The sequence below is a fragment of the Staurois parvus genome, unplaced genomic scaffold, assembly GCF_062004578.1.
Source record: "Staurois parvus isolate SC_StPar_1 unplaced genomic scaffold, SC_StPar_1.0 ptg000586l, whole genome shotgun sequence".
Taxonomy (NCBI): domain Eukaryota; kingdom Metazoa; phylum Chordata; class Amphibia; order Anura; family Ranidae; genus Staurois; species Staurois parvus.
In genome coordinates this window covers 4,308,616-4,325,377 of record NW_028318382.1, presented here as the reverse complement: position 1 = coordinate 4,325,377, position 16,762 = coordinate 4,308,616, and the positions used below count along the sequence as shown (strand labels likewise).

Below are 16,762 nucleotides of genomic sequence, written 5' to 3'. Positions count from 1 at the left end.
TTATGAGCTGTCCAAGCATTAAGCTCTTGACATGTATGTCTGCCTGGAATTTAGGGGAGTTAAAGCCCATCTCCAACCTGAAATGTTCCTTTTAGGTCCCTGGTTTAGTTCTTGTTCATCACCATGCTTTTACCATTTGTAAAAGCTCATTTAAATTTGGACCAGTGCTTGGGAAAGGGTCATACACACATCAGTGTTGGTGATGCAGTGCATTTGGCACCACACTGCCATACATTTGTACAAAGTAGTTTGGGATTTCTTTGAATAGATTACGGTGATGATCCTCCAAGACCCCTTCCACTGCATTTTGATCTGCAGTTTTCAACGTAGAAGTCTAAGCAAGCCCTTATGATTGATATGCTGGTAAAACCTAAAAAAAACTTTTAAAACTTTAAAAAATATTTTCACATCTGCAGAGATTTTCCTTTCTATTTCTGAAATGCTTGGAGATGCCCTGATACATTTACAGCTTCTCAGACGCTGGCCACATTTTGTACTGTGCTGCCTTTAGCTTCTGCTTTTGTGTGGCTTGAGGTTTACACTCCCAAAATTCAGCAATGTTTACATGTTTTGGTAAAGCTGAACCTGCCCCCTTCCTTCTCATCTTCACAGCCTGCATGTACTTACTGCATCTATTTGTTTCAGCCAGCAGGAGGCCATACTTGAAGATTTGCGGACTGATATCCCGGTACATTACGACTTTCTGTTCTCTGACTCCCACGCTGAGGTCATCTCTGGGAAGCAGGAAGGTATGTGAAGCAGACAACTGCACAGCAATCAATGGAAGTCTTATACACCCACACAATGCTACCATTTCATGATCCTGAAAGCTTCCCTTTATAATAAGGGAATTGATGTATGAACACTAGCCCCCTTTTGTATATCACTAGTATATCATCAGATGTGCTGTCTGCACATAATTCTTAGCAGCATTTAGCAAGCTTCTGGAAAGAGGAACTGATTTTGTTGTCTGTAGCAATCAGATTCCTCCTCTCATGATGCATTTGGAGAATTAGGAGAATTTGGTTGCTGTAGGCAAAAGTTCTTTCTTCACACTCTTGTATTAAAAAAAGGCACATTGATGTACAGTGAGTTACTCTAGATTTAAAGACTGACTTGTCTTTGTTGGATTTTGTAGGCGTTTACGCTTGGATCGGCATAAATTTTGTCTTGGGGCGTTTTGATCATTTAGACGATGGTAAGTTGGTTTCTTGAACACATACTGTTATATATTTCTGTCATTGTTTGACATACAGTATATGTAAATCCTAACACTAAACTTCTCCTATTTGCTTCCTTTTGATCTGCTAAATATGTTATGGAGAGGGGAATGTGTTCAATAGCAATAACACTTTTCTCCTCCATAGACACTGCAGGATGAGTGTTGTTGCTTTAGGACAAAAAGTGTGTTACTGGCAGGGACATCAGGGGAAAATAAAGAGGTTAAAAAACCCAGAAAACAATGCAGTCATCACATCTTAAGTCACCTTTTCATTAAAATCTGCTCTCATAAGACGTTAAGCCTAGATCACATGATCTCCGGTTACCAATTCATAGTTTGAGTGTTTCACAGAATACACATTAGAGACCAACTAGTTTTATATAATATAAAATTACGTTTTAAAAACAATAAGACACACTGTTCGGTCTCCAAATCAATTTTGGTTTGCTCGTGCAGTCCATTGGTTGCTTAGACACAGGCTGCATTTGGGCCCCCATGTCTGCCCACATTGAGATTAAGCCCTGCCTTCTGCTGGCACAAAACTCTTCAATCCTCCATTCACCTTTCAAATACCCAAATATCTACTGCCCACATAATTTTTTTTTATAATAAACTTTGGATAATGCGCTAGGTGTTTGCGCCACCTGTGTGCGTTCTTGCAGTTCGTTGATCTCCCCATCTGAGGAGGGCTGCATTTCCGGGACTTTATCCATAGGTCATTCACACACCTGATCCCCTGGCCTCTCCCTGGTATTGACTCCTTCGAGGCACTGGAGAGTTGGTACTTTTGTCCAATATGGAAGTTCTGGCATTTAAGAGTGGTATGAGGGGGGGTGCTTAAAGTGTTACTAAACCCAGTACCCTCCATTATTATTATTATACAGGATTTACATAGCGCCAACAGTTTACGGAGCGCTTTAAAACATAAGGGCAGACAGTACAATTACAGTACAAATGAATACAGGAGGATTCAGAGGACCTCGCTCATTAGAGCTTGCATTCACTATATCTGGTCTCCCACAGTACTCAGAACATGGAAGTGCAATTCTTTTAGTAAATATAAACTGCTAAATACCTTTTCTCATCAGCAGTTATAGCAGTCTTGTGACTTCTATCAGTGTCCAGCTGAGCACTGGTTAAAACTTGTAGGAGTAGTTTTCATTCTGCTGTAGGAGGATGCAGAACCCCTGACCTCTGTTTGGATAGTGCTGATTGGCCCTGTGCTGATCACATTTACCCTCCCAAGGAAAAAAATAAGCCTCTCTAGCTATACACACCAAACTGAGAATGTGCAGGGTGATTCCACACGATATGTCTTATCAGGAGATAAGAGGGGGAAATTGGAAGAAGGGGGGGATCAGGAGTCCGGATCAACCAGCATTTTTACACAGTGCAGAGGATTAACCCCTTAGGTTCCACAGCGAGTATAACAAGAATGCTTTAATGCATATACAGACGTATTTTACTGTTGTGGGTTTTGTAACACCTTAATCTTGACTTCAAGGACCCATGTACAGCCACGGCCTAAGATTCAAAGGGGTGAGAATCAAATTGAAGGCTTAAAGTAATATTAAAGGATGATTTTTTTCTTTGTTGTTTAAACAACAAACATGTCATACTTGCCGGCCCTGTGCAGTGGTTTTGCACAGACCAGCCCCGATCCTCCTATTCTTGGGTCCCCTACCAGCGCTCCTGGCTCTTCCCTCCTGCTTAGTGCCCCCATAGCAAGCAGCTTGCTGCTATTGGCACACCCAAGTAGGCTTGCTCCTGAGCCTCTGCTCTGTCTGTCCATACATACATGGCCCCGCCCCTGTTCTCTCCTCATTGGCTTACTGTAATTGACAGTAGCAGGAGTCAATGGCTCCTGCTGCTATCTCCTTCAATCAGGTGGGAGAGACCCTGGAGAGCCAGTCTCTCTCGCATACCACTGGATCAGGATTAGGTAAGTATAAGGGGGGCTGAGGGGGCTGCTGTACACAGAATGTTTTCTACCTTCATGCATAGACTTCATGTAGGTAAAAAAATATGAGCCTTTACAACCACTTTAACACCAGTACTTGCAGATACCACGTGTCATATTTGGTTATCTCAAAAACCTATCAGACCAAGTCAGGTTCACTTTACACAAACCTCTTTAGGACCTATATCTTAAAAAAACTACAGTTCCTGTTTTAAGGATCCTTTAGTGAAGTTGTCTGTTATTTATTTCCCACCTTCAGCCCAAATCCAGTGATCTTTCCTCTGACATGTCCTGCTCGACCCTTATTCTTACTGTACTCCGAGGGATTACCACAGGCTGCCATAAGTATGAATTACCCATATAAATAAATAGGGCTACACCACACAGAAGCCAGTCGGGACCCTGTCAGAGAACAGATCTCAGTTCATGGCTGAGATTAGGTATTATTCCAGATGGAATGAACTCAAGGATGTGGGGAATTTTCTAAAAGACAACTTTACTATGGGTTGAAGTCATTTAATATATTCGGAAACTCATGAGCATTATTTGTTTGTGTATTTATTATGTTTGTACTTATTATATTTGTGGAACTTCTTTACCCCCACAGAAGATGAAGCACTGGTGGAGGTCAATGTGCCTGGCAGTGATCACAAGGACGCCATCATACGTAAGCGTACAGTGGGCATCTTGGATATGGGCGGTGTCTCCACTCAGATTGCATATGAAGTACCTAAAAGTGTAAGCTTTGCCTCCTTCCAGCAGGTCATTATCCGTAATATTTTACTCCTTTTTTTATTTGCTCCTCTTCTGCTTCTTGCTTTTGTTGCCATTACCAGCCATAACAAAAGTAAATGAAAAATAAACCCAGTAGTTCGCAGATTTCTGCTCATACCATTATCACTGAGGTTTCAGAGATACCTCAGATGTTTTTTCTTATGAACTGCTTAGTAGGCTTAGCAGGACAACCTTTTTGGCATAGAAGTACAATATACGCAGCAACCGTTTAGCATATTACAGCAAGTTGCATCCCCAAAAACTCCCAGAAGACAAGTTTTAGGATCTAAAATATTGGGGAGGCCTTACAGAAGAAATAAATTATCCCACATCTTTACAAAACCGTAGTACCAAAGAAAACGACCAGAAGCAGTACAAGAAGTCCGCATCCTGGCCACAGCCTCTAAAACGGGTTGCCATAGGGCGTAACCCCATTTTATATAATCTAGTATATAAATTTTCTTTCAATAAACTGTTATTGGAACAAAATCTAGTAGGGGTAAGATGTGAGCGATGAAAGAGTTTCAGATGAATAATTCTATCTTTTGAGGAGATAACGGATGCTTTAAAAGTATCACTAAAATCAGATCAGTCTGAGATAGTAGGTTCTATAGCCAAGGAGAGCCATCTAGCTTGAACAGTGGCAAATCTAGGGTTGAAATCAGTCATAAGCACAGAGTAATACTCAGAGATAGGTTTAGTAGTATGTGGGTGACGTAACTGTTTTTCCAAGGGAGAGATTTGGAGAGGGTTGTCTAATTAACAAAATTGTGCTCGAATAGCGTGTTGAGGCTGATGGTAATAAAAAAACATAATATGAAGATAGGTCAAATTCCTCTCGTAGGAAAGAAATGGACTTTAAGGCCCTTTTGGAGCAAAAATATGACAAAGATATTTAACCCATCTCTGCAGATCAGGCAAGGGAGTATAGTTCACTGTAGGTGGGATTAAACCAGAGTGGGCCATTAGGTGATTTTGACCAGGGGGCCTTTGTTATATGGGTCACAAAAGTATGAAATATATAGAGAGTGTGCTATGCAGCATCATGGTCCCCAGACGAGGGGGAACCCAGTCCCTTTAGGCAATATTATGAAGCGTTTCCACTGAGGAGTAGATGGCCACCTCCATGGTAGTGCATGCATTATTTGAGGTGGGATGTAGCCAATCATGAACATGTACCAGTTTCGAATCCAGGTAATACAAATAAAAATTAGGAAAGGCAAGTTGCACCATATGAATGGGTAGGCGCAGGACCTCCAAAGCAATTTTAGGTACTTTGCAGCACCAAAAGAATGCAGTACAAATGGTGTCAATTTGTCTGAAAATGGATTTAGGTATCTTACAAGGAGCATTAGCCAAAATATACAACAATTTAGGTAATTAAATCATTTTTATAATATTGACCCTCCCATGAGATCCAACAGTAGATCCATCCACTGCTCCGTTTGGTGTTTCAAGTGGGAAAGTAAAGGGCACACATTATTTGCAATATAAGAGTGCATGGGCAACTGAATTATATCCCCCAGATACCTGAATGACGTAACCACCTGCAGTTTGGAATCCGGGTGAATTGCTGAAACAGCAGCTGGATCTTTGGGGAAATGACTGGATTTCTCCCAGTTCACCCGGAAGCCAGCGTAATTACCAAAAAGTACAATTACATGCAATAAAGAGACAAGAGAATCAGATGGGTCAGCGAGATAAACCATAGTGTCATCTGCATACAGAGATATACATTCTTCAATCATACCAACTGGGAGGCCTTTAATGGTGGAAGAAGTACAAATACGAACTGCAAGTGGCTCTATCGCCAATGTAAAGAGAAGGGGGGAAGGCAACAGAATTCACCCTAATCCTGGCCATAGGGGCAGTATAGAGAAAGAAAATCCAGGCAATTTTATGGGGGCCAAAACCATACCGTTGCAATAGTGAAAAAAGATAGAGCTTTTCAACACTATCAAAGGCTTTACATCTAAGGAGATAAGAACCCGAGCAGGGAGGCCTTCATGAGGGTATTGAAGATTCTGGAATAATCTGTGGATATTCACTCTAGTAGAACTACCAGAAATAAAGCCCCCTTAGTCTCCCTGTACCAGTCTTCCAACCACTGCACCCAAATGATTCGTCAGAACTTTGGACAAAATGGTAATATGCACATTTATTAAGGAAATTACACTATAGGAGTCACATTTAAGGGGATCCTTATGCGGTTTTAAAAGAAGGACAATTAACACTTCCCTCAAAGATGAAGGAAGCACTCCAGCATCTAATGCTTCTGTAAAGGTATGAGGAAGGAAAAGACTAATTAGAGGTACATTTAACATACCACTCAGATGGGCAGCCATCTAAGCCTGGAGTCTTATGAGCGGACAGCTGCGAGATGGCAAGTTCGATCTCTTCTACAGACAGTGGGGCATGGAGCTCTCCCCTTGTATAAGAGGACAAAAACGGGAGATATATCTGTGACCTACAGTCATGGCCGAAATTGTTGGCACCCTTGATATTTCTCCAGGAAATCATGTATTTCTCACGAAACGTATTGCATTAACACATGTTTTGCTATACACATGTTTATTCCCTTTGTGTGTATTGGGACAAAACAAAAAAAGGGAGGAAAGAAAGCAAATTCGACATAATGTCACACAAACCTCCAAAAATGGGCTGGACAAAAGTATTGGCACCCTTTCACAACTGCGGATAAATAAGAATGTTACAAGCATGTGATGCTCCTGTAAACTCACCTGGGGCAAGTAACAGGTGTGGGCAATATAGAAATCACACCTGAAAGCAGATAAAAAGGAGAGACGTTCACTTAACCTTTGCATTGTGTGTCTGTCTGTGCCACACTAAGCATGGACAACAGAAAGAGGAGACGAGAACTGTCTGAGGACCTGAGAACCAAAATTGTGGCAAAATATCAACAATCTCAAGGTTACAAGTCCATCTCCAGAGAACTAGATTTGCCTTTGTCCACAGTGCGCAACATTATCAAGAAGTTTGCAACCCATGGCACTGTAGCTAATCTCCCTGGTCGTGGACGGATGAGGAAAATTGATGAAAGATTGCAACGCAGAATAGTCCGGATGGTGGATAAGCAGCCCCAAACATGTTCCAAAGACATTCAAGCTGTCCTGCAGGCTCAGGGAGCATCAGTGTCAGCGCGAACTATCCGTCGACATTTAAATGAAATGAAACGCTATGGCAGGAGACCCAGGAGGACCCCACTGCTGACACAGAGACATAAAAAAGCAAGACTACAGTTTGCCAAAATGTACTTGAGTAAGCCAAAAGCCTTCTGGGAAAACGTCTTGTGGACAGATGAGACCAAGATAGAGCTTTTCGGTAAAGCACATCATTCTACTGTTTACCGAAAACGGAATGAGGCCTACAAAGAACAAAACACAGTACCTACGGTAAAATATGGTGGAGGTTCAATGATGTTTTGGGGTTGTTTTGCTGCCTCTGGCACTGGGTGCCTTGACTGTGTGCAAGGCATCATGAAATCTGAGGATTACCAAAGGATTTTGGGTCGCACTGTAGGGCCCAGTGTCAGAAAGCTGGGTTTGCGTCCAAGATCCTGGGTCTTCCAGCAGGACAATGACCCCAAACATACGTCAAAAAGCACTCAGAAATGGATGGCAAAGAAGCGCTGGAGAGTTCTGAAGTGGCCAGCAATGAGCCCAGATCTAAATCCCATTGAACACCTGTGGAGAGATCTTAAAATTGCTGTTGGGAAAAGGTGTCCTTCCAATAAGAGAGACCTGGAGCTGTTTGCAAAGGAAGAGTGGTCCAAAATTCCGGGTGAGAGGTGTCAGAAGCTTATTGATGGTTATAGGAAGCGACTGATTTCAGTTATGTTTTCCAAAGGGTGTGCAACCAAATATTAAGTTAAGGGTGCCAATACTTTTGTCCAGCCCATTTTTGGGGTTTTGTGTGACATTATGTCATATTTGCTTTTCTGCCTCTGTTTTATATTTGTTCCAATACATACAAAGGGAATAAACATGTGTATAGCAAAACATGTGTTAATGCAATACCTTTTTTGTGTGAAATACTTGATTTTCAGGAAAAATATCAAGGGTGCCAACAATTTCGGCCATGACTGTATATAGTCAAGTAGGTCTGTGTAATGGCTTGTGGATTTATATAGGGAAGAATAGAAAGACAGGAGGGCATCTAATACTTCGTGAGGAGCGATACCAATATGACCAGTAGGTAAGTAAATACAGGGAATGGAAGTGGGAGTCGTATCAGGTCTAGCAAGGTAAGAAATCAAATGACCAGCTTTGTTACCATGCTCAAAGATTTTTTTCTTAAGTGTAAATTATTTTTTTTAGTTAAATCCAATAAACAAAGCTTATATTCTCTCGTGCGTGCAACCATAATTCCCATGTGGATTGGGTACGGGTAGCTGTGTAGTTGCCCTTGGCCTGGAGTATAGCAGTTTCCATCTCCTCTGTGCGTAAGTGTTTTTGCGGAGAGCACCTGTTCCACAGAAGGGGTAGCAGAGTGCAGGTTTGTATTCCAATAATCGGCAATGCCTTGTTTACATTCTCCCTGTACTACTTTATCCTCCTGGTGAGAAAATTTACATGGGCTACCACAGCTGACCATTTTTCTGAAAGGGCTAGTTAATTGGTATTCTTGAAAATCCTATGGCTTCTATGTTGACCCTGAACAAAATTAAATTCCAAATCTACATACTTGCTCCAAGCCCATGTTTTAGAAAGCATTGAAGCCATTAGATCAGTATTACAACTGGGAAACTAACAGGAATGGCAGGTTTGAGGTTTCCTAGATGTTAAGTAGGGATGCTAAGTAGATCCCCTGCTGTATAGATAACTGCTAGGGGAGCATTTAAAGAGGTTGTAAATCTTCATGTGTTTTTTTTTTTTGTAAATTAAAATAAGAAACGTTATACTTACTTGCTCACTTGCCTATAGCTTCCGCTGCTGCCTCTCCGTCTTGTTAGAGAGGAGAGAGCTGCTGCAGACAGACACAGTGCTGGATAGAATTAAGACTTGGGTAAGTATTTAGGAGGGGAGGAGGTGATACAAATGTTGGGACACTTTACCTTAAAGGATAAGTTCATCTTTTCGGGCAGAATTTCACTTTTCATAATAAATAGAAGCGTTTTCCAATGCCATTTTTGGTCCAGCCATCCCAATGTGCTTTTCTCTCACTTGCCTCATCCACAAGACGCTTAATTTTTTGTCAGTTTCTGTGAGATTTTGAACGGATTTTCAGATTGCACAATTTCCTGTAGATGGTCTCTCAGCATTCACATCCTGTAAGCCACTTCCCAGAAGCCTTCACTTCCTGATTGCATCACAGAAGAGGGTGTGATAGGGTGTGTTCACCACTCTGGACTACATCTCCCTTATTACAATACCACCTTCCTCCCATCAGCTATGTAGTACAAGGAATAAATAATTTGCGCTAGTAAATGTGTATAAAAATAAATCATCAAATCATAAGTCCAGAAAAAAATATATATATGCCAATACCACAAAAAAATAAAAAAACTTTTAAGTGCAAAAACTTTTGTGCAAAAAAAGTGTCTAAATATGAAAAATTTCAACAAAAAACCTTGATAATAAAATGGCAGATCATCCATAAATATATCTTCAGAAACGGAAACTCTGCAACACACCGATCCTCATCGATCGAAATAACAGGATGAAAAACTTTGTAGTTAATCGAAAATCCACTTCTCCAATAGATAAAGGACCACCTTCAAACGTATCCATGGGGGGAAATGCCAAGCACTCGAGAGAAACAGAAAGACTTCATGGTGCAATATTATAAAAACCAATTCCTTTATTAGGTACTCATTGCACTTACTCAAGAGGTGTCCCAGCCGACACCAGCATCAACAGCATAACAGCAATCACATAAACGAGCCTGGCTACTCAGCACATGCGCAGTAGCTGGCAGCCAAAAACGTAATGACGTCCCATCAATCAAGCTCCGCCCTACGCGTTTCGTCATCGACGTCCTCACGGAGCTCCGTGAGGACGTCGATGACGAAACGCGTAGGGCGGAGCTTGATGTGACGTCATTACGTTTTTGGCTGCCAGTTACTGCGCATGTGCTGAGTAGCCAGGCTCGTTTATGTGATTGCTGTTATGCTGTTGATGCTGGTGTCGGCTGGGACACCTCTTGAGTAAGTGCAATGAGTACCTAATAAAGGAATTGGTTTTTATAATATTGCACCATGAAGTCTTTCTGTTTCTCTCGAGTGCTTGGCATTTCCCCCCATGGATACGTTTTGAAGGTGGTCCTTTATCTATTGGAGAAGTGGATTTTCGATTAACTACAAAGTTTTTCATCCTGTTATTTCGATCGATGAGGATCGGTGTGTTGCAGAGTTTCTGTTTCTGAAGATATATTTATGGATGATCTGCCATTTTATTATCAAGGTTTTTTGTTGAAATTTTTCATATTTAGACACTTTTTTTGCACAAAAGTTTTTTGCACTTAAAAGTTTTTTTATTTTTTTGTGGTATTGGCATATACAGTTGCAAGAAAAAGTATGTGAACCCCTTGGGATTACGTGGAGTTTTGCATGAATTGGGCATAAAATGTGCTCTGAACGTCATCTAAGTCACAACAATAGAAGAACACAGTCTGCTGAACATAATACTACAAAAACATTAGATGTTCCATGGTTTAATTGCACATAACATGTAAACATTCACAGTGCAGGGAGGAAAAAGTATGTGAGGCCCTAGCTTAATGACTTCTCCCAGAGCTAATTGGAGCCAGGAGTGAGCCAACCTTGACTCCAATCAGTGTGATGATATTGGATGTGTTGCTGACAGCTGTCCTGCCCTTAAAAAACACACACCTGTTTTAGGTTTACTGGTTTCAAGAAGCACTGTCTGATGTGAACCATGCCTCGCAGAAAAGAGCTCTCAGAAGACCTACCATCAAGAATTGTTGACTTGCATGAAGCTGGAAAGGGTTACAAAAGTATCTCCAAAAGCCTTGATGTTCATGTGTCCACGGTAAGACAGACTGTCTACAAATGGAGAAAGTTTAGCACTGTTGCTACTCTCCCTAGGCGTGGTCGTCCTGTAAAAATGACTGCAAGAGCACAGCGCAGAATGCTGCATGAGGTAAAGAAGAATCCCAGAGTGTCAGCTAAAGACCTACAGAAATCTCTGGCACATGCTAACATTTTTGTTGACACATCTACAATAAGGAAAACATTAAACAAGAATGGAGTACATGGGAGGACACCACGGAGGAAGCCATTGCTGTCCAAAAAGAATATTGCAGCACGTTTGAAGTTTGCAAAAGAGCACCTGGATGTTCCACAGCACTACTGGCAAAATATCCTGTGGACAGATGAAACCAAGATTGAGTTGTTTGGGAAGAACACACAACACTATGTGTGGAGAAAAAAAGGCACAGCACACCAACATCAAAACCTCATCCCCAATGTAAAACATGGCGGAGGGAGCATCATGGTTTGGGGCTGCTTTGCTGCCTCAGGGCCTGGACGGATTGTTGTCATTGATGGGAAAATGAATTCCAGAGTTTATCAAGACATTTTGCAGGAAAACGTACAACTGTCTGTCCGCCAACTGAAGCTCCGCAGAGGATGGGTGATGCAACAGGACAATGACCCAAAGCATACAAGAAATTCAACAAAACAATGGCTGCAACAGCACAGAATACGCCTTCTGGAGTGGCCCAGTCAGAGTCCTGACCTCAACCCCATTGAAATGCTGTGGCATGACCTTAAGAGCGATTCACACCAGACATCCCAAGAATATTGCTACACTGAAACAGTTTTGTGAAGAGGAGTGGTCCAAAATTACTCCAGATCGTTGTGCAGGTCTGATCTGCAACTTCAGGAAACGTTTGGTTGAGGTTATTGCTGCCAAAGGAGGGTCAACCAGGTATTAAGTCCAAAGGTTCACATACTTTTTCCTCCCTGCACTGTGAATGTTTACATGTTATGTGCAATTAAACCATGGCAACATCTAATGTTTGTGTAGTATTATGTTCAGCAGACTGTGTTCTTCTATTGTTGTGACTTAGATGACGTTCAGAGCACATTTTATGCCCAATTCATGGAAAACTCCACGTAATCCCAAGGGGTTCACATACTTTTTCTTGCAACTGTATATATTTTTTTCTGGACTTATGATTTGATGATTTCTTTTTATACACATTTACTAGCGCAAATTATTTATTTATTGGTACACTTTATATATGGTGATTTTTTGCAGCTGGTACACTATTAGTAAGTTATATAATTTTGACCATAGGCGCTATTATTAATTTTTCTTATGTAGTACAAGGGCCTTCCTGATTTGATACAAATGGAATTGATTGTTCAGGTGTGTCCTTCTATTCCATAGTTCTAAAGGATATTATATAGAAATTGTACAATCAGATTGCATAGTCTATGGCCATCTTTATACAAGTACATGGGAGGGAGTGGATCACATTCCCACATGCGTTTGTTTTGGGTGTTTTGGAGCATTTTCACTTGTTAAGCATAGGGCAGCCCATTCACTTCAATGGTCTGCCCTACATGCAACAATCACCCCAGAAAAGCTCAAGAAATTGTTTTGGAGCGGAGCACGGTGCGTTACTGAAGTTTTTGGTGCGTTTGCCGCACTTGAGGTGCCTTTAACATGTAATGACAACACAAATATGATGCACATTTGTAGCGTGTTTCTGAAACGCATGGTAAAGCGTGCATTTTCTGTGCAGGTTGCGATGCGTTCAGAAACACACAGATGTGAATGGAGCCTCTTTGTTGTGTGTAAATGCACCAATTTCAGTTTTAGGCCCCATTCACAGAGTAGAGGGAGCGCATGTTTTTTGGGTCATTTTTCCAGTGACACACATAGGGCAGCCCATTGGTTTCAATGGGCTGCGCTACATGTGGCAAAGGAGCTCATGTGAGATTTTGGCATGATACAAGTTGCACATTTTTTCCTGCGTGTTTTGCTGCATTTGTCACCCGTTTTTTCATGTGGCAAAATATGTGTTTTTTTCTGTGTTTGGTGTGCCGTTTAATGACACTAAAACTAGTTAATTTTAGGTGTATAAATGTGGCCATACACTATACAATCTGATTGTACACTCTCAAGCAGGCCCTTGCATTACATCAGGGGTGTCCAATGGGCTACGTGCGGCCTGAGCCTGTCTGAAGGGACGTTGGGGTAGCCAGGCAAATGCACACGGGAGAGATCCTGGGGATGCTGTGAAAAAATAGTTGATGTGTATACTAATGTGATCAGCTGGTAATCTGCTTCTGAGGTCCTACTGGCTCCTCTGTCTACATTCCAGGAATTGAAAAAGCTTTCTAAGCAATTTACCATAGGCTAAGGATAGGCCTTGCTCTTCAGATCAAAGAGAACTTGTATAATTTTGCAACTAAGGTACTTAATGGTATATTGGTGCATAGGGGAGCTGGTTTTAAAAACAAAACCTGAACTTAGCCTTTAATGCAAGAAATGCATTAAGGTAAAAAAATGTTTTCTGTTTAAAACCACTTTAACACAACTCTGTACAAAAAAAATCAAAGCATGGAAAAGCAAGAAAATTAAATTGGAATAAAATTATCTCAAATTACTTTTTGGGTAAATGTCACAATAATAAAGAATGTGTACTTAACGCTGAACTCCAAACGAACAGCTAAATATTCAATTAAATACCTAAAAGTATTTAAAAAAAAAAAGTAAAAATAATTTGTATTTCTGTCCATCCAATTTTGAGATTTACACAGCTATGGTCCACAGTACAGTGCTACCTGGCAAGATAGGGGATGTGTGATCTTTCTCTGCAGCAGTTTCACTTTTAGTTACAAGACCATTTCCATGTCCACCCAGAAACTAATTAGTGAAAGGACAGGCATGAGCTAATGAGCTCACCTCTGTGCCACTCTGCTCTCTCCTTCTTTCAGCATGCTTCTTGTACTGCAGCACAACTGACTAGCTCTTTGCATTGCTTCTCCAATACTCTCCCTGAGCTCTTACATGCAGATTGTACAGTAGATTGGAAGAGGCTGATACCAAGTTAAATTCAAGTACTTGCACTGCTTGCATTAAAAATACATTTAACTATGTATTATTAATTACAGAGCTGCATTAATTTGTGCCTTTTTTATTTGCCTGGAGTTCTGCTTTAAAAGGTTGCACTCTGATTTCCCTGTTAAAGAGAACCTGAAATGTGGAAGTCTTTGGACAGGGAAGGCAAAGGACTAATCATTAGTATTGCCTGTAGGAACCCTGATGACTGGTGCAGGGAAGGTGGAGGAAGCACTGCTCCACTGAATGAATGAAACATGTAGGGAGATCCGTGCACTGCAGGTCCTCAGGTACAGCTTCCTCTCCAGCAAGGTGAACAGTGAGCATCATAGTAGTGACATCATCAAATCCCACTTCAATCTCATGAGGACTGACAGTCAGAGGCAGCCGTGCCTTATATTTTGTACTGCACATATACAGCTATGAGGATGCAGAACAGGAGTTCCTATGCACATATATCAGGAAGTGCACTGCTATTTTTCAGCAGGCTTTCAAGGGAAAAGAAAACATACAAAAAGAAAGCGCCAATCAATAATATTAATCCTCTACAGCAGCAAACCTCCAACCCAAAATATTGGTGAAACACAAAAAAATCAATATTGATTATTGATTTTTCAAGGGAAAAGGTAGATTTTTTTTCAGAGAACAATTTGAGTTCAGGTCCACTTTAATTCTTACCTATGTCGTGGTTGATACTGATTTATAAAAGTTGGAAGAAGGAAAGTAGAAGGATGCTGTGTTTTCCTGCAGTTTTTATAAATCAGGCAAACTGTCACTTCTTCTCCAGTATTTGTGACAGGTGCACTTTTAATTTACTGTTGTTTTCGCTGGGTTTCTGGCAAGTCTTTTCTCATCTATGCTTTACTGCTGTTGCTTGTTTGTGTCTGCTTTGTTTTCATATATTGGGTTCCAGTTGTACAGTATTTATTGTGCTCACAGCAGCCATTATTTCCTGCATGTGCTTGTCCTCCAGTGCTTTTTTATGATTTGACCTCATGGCTGCACAGCCCCAGACATCAGGACCACTTACAGCCCGAACTGTCCACACATGCTATAATTTTGCTTCATTATCTTAACCTTGCATATTTTGTTACTGGCAAAAAAGGAGAATTGAACTGATAGAAATACATGGACTGTGATTTCCCATCTCCCCTTCTGCCTGGCTGTCTTTGTTTTCAAGACATTGAGTCACTAACCTGGGACAAGCTTGCAGCCACTGAAATTAGATTACAATCTAAATCTCCCTTCTTCATGGACGCAGACTATTGAAGCTCCTCGATCATGACAAATGGCAACTAGCATTTTTAGGGCTGCTTTTTCTCTTCTAGTACTCAGCAATTAGTTACCAAAATCCTGGCCCTCAAGTGCTGGAGCTGTTCTGGCCTATGATTTATTGTGGTATTTATTTTACTATTTGATGAAGCTCTGATACTTTTTGGCAGTGCTTTAATTGGAATATTGGAAAGTTCATATCCATCCCTGCCAGAAGCACTTTATATCTTCTTTCTGTGTTACACACATACAGATAGTAGGACCAGTCTGATCAGCAGTTAAAGCAAAAACAAAGGGCATTATCATAACAGCCTTTGCTTTTGTGTGTTCCCCTGTAAAATAAAAAATTCTTACAAGTTGATACTGCCAATTGTAATGTACTTGTTCCATTTCCTATAATAGGGTGATATTACTGTAGTATTCTGGAGTGAAGTTGCTCAGCACTATTGTCACCCTGTGAATAGGGTAGTCTTAATTGGACATCTTAGATTGTAAGCTCCAAGGAGCAGGGCCCTCCTAACCCTCTTGTATTAAACTGTTTCATTGCTGTATTGTCTCCCGCTATATTGTAAAGCGCTGAGCAAACTGTTGGCGCTATATAAATCCCGTATACGGATAATAATAATATGTAGTTTTAAATTGACTTTAAATCAATGACAAACAAATTTAAAAAATTATTCCGGCTAACACCCACTAAGCAGTTACAGCAACAGTTTGTTTTTGTTTTGTTTTTTTTTGCCTGTTTGGAGAAAAAGCTTTAAACATTATGAATAAATGCTGGCCACTAAAAGCACCCTGGTGCTTGTTACATTGTTTGTCCCAGACCCTGTAACTGCCACTTTTTCTGGGCAGATAGGCCTGTTAGGGTTTGTGCACACTATGTGCGGCGACCTGCATTCTTCTACACTGGATAAATGATTTTTTTTTGTGTGTCCCATTCACACAACAATGCCGGTGCAGTGCGGAAAAATGCAGCAAATAGTGACATGAATGAAGTGTCACTGAGCGACACTTCAAATAATGCTGACAAGCAACTCACACTGGTCCTGGACGAAGCCAACACTGCACCATTCTTCATGGTAAAACACTGCATTTTACCATGCAGGATAGTGTGAACATAAACGTAACCCCCTTGCAACTGTCTTAATAAATATATGTGGCAGCAGAATGGTCGGCTTTAACATCTACATGCTGCACATATGCGTCGCTGGGTGGCCATTGTTTTTGTGCTGAGAGCACACTCGCTGTAAACTCTACCGCACGTGTAAATGAGCCCTATCAGTGTTGAAATTAAACACAAGATATAACAAACATGTAATGGACCTATCTGATGTGTCTATGATGATTGATTGTAGTGAAGTTTTTGAGCCCATGCAGCTTCCCTCATATACTGATTGGCCATGCAGTGGCATTATTCCCTCTGGGTGCTCAAGTCTGCCAAGCCACATACCAGATTGTAATTCTCCAACAAGAGATAAT

At 41.0% G+C, this 16,762-nt stretch overlaps 1 protein-coding gene across 3 annotated transcripts in view; it reads left to right on the top strand.

Annotated features, from left to right (window-relative positions):
• ENTPD4 (ectonucleoside triphosphate diphosphohydrolase 4) overlaps window positions 1-16,762 on the top strand; it is a 91,348-nt gene that overhangs the window by 49,778 nt on the left and 24,808 nt on the right. For 2 of the 3 annotated variants that reach the window (XM_089692481.1, XM_089692482.1), the window contains 3 exons: window positions 646-749; window positions 1,139-1,198; window positions 3,790-3,944. In XM_089692481.1, the coding sequence (XP_089548607.1) occupies window positions 646-749; window positions 1,139-1,198; window positions 3,790-3,944 (319 nt within the window). The remainder of the gene's footprint in view (window positions 1-645; window positions 750-1,138; window positions 1,199-3,789; window positions 3,945-16,762) is intronic. The other variant, XM_089692483.1, reaches the window with a different exon arrangement.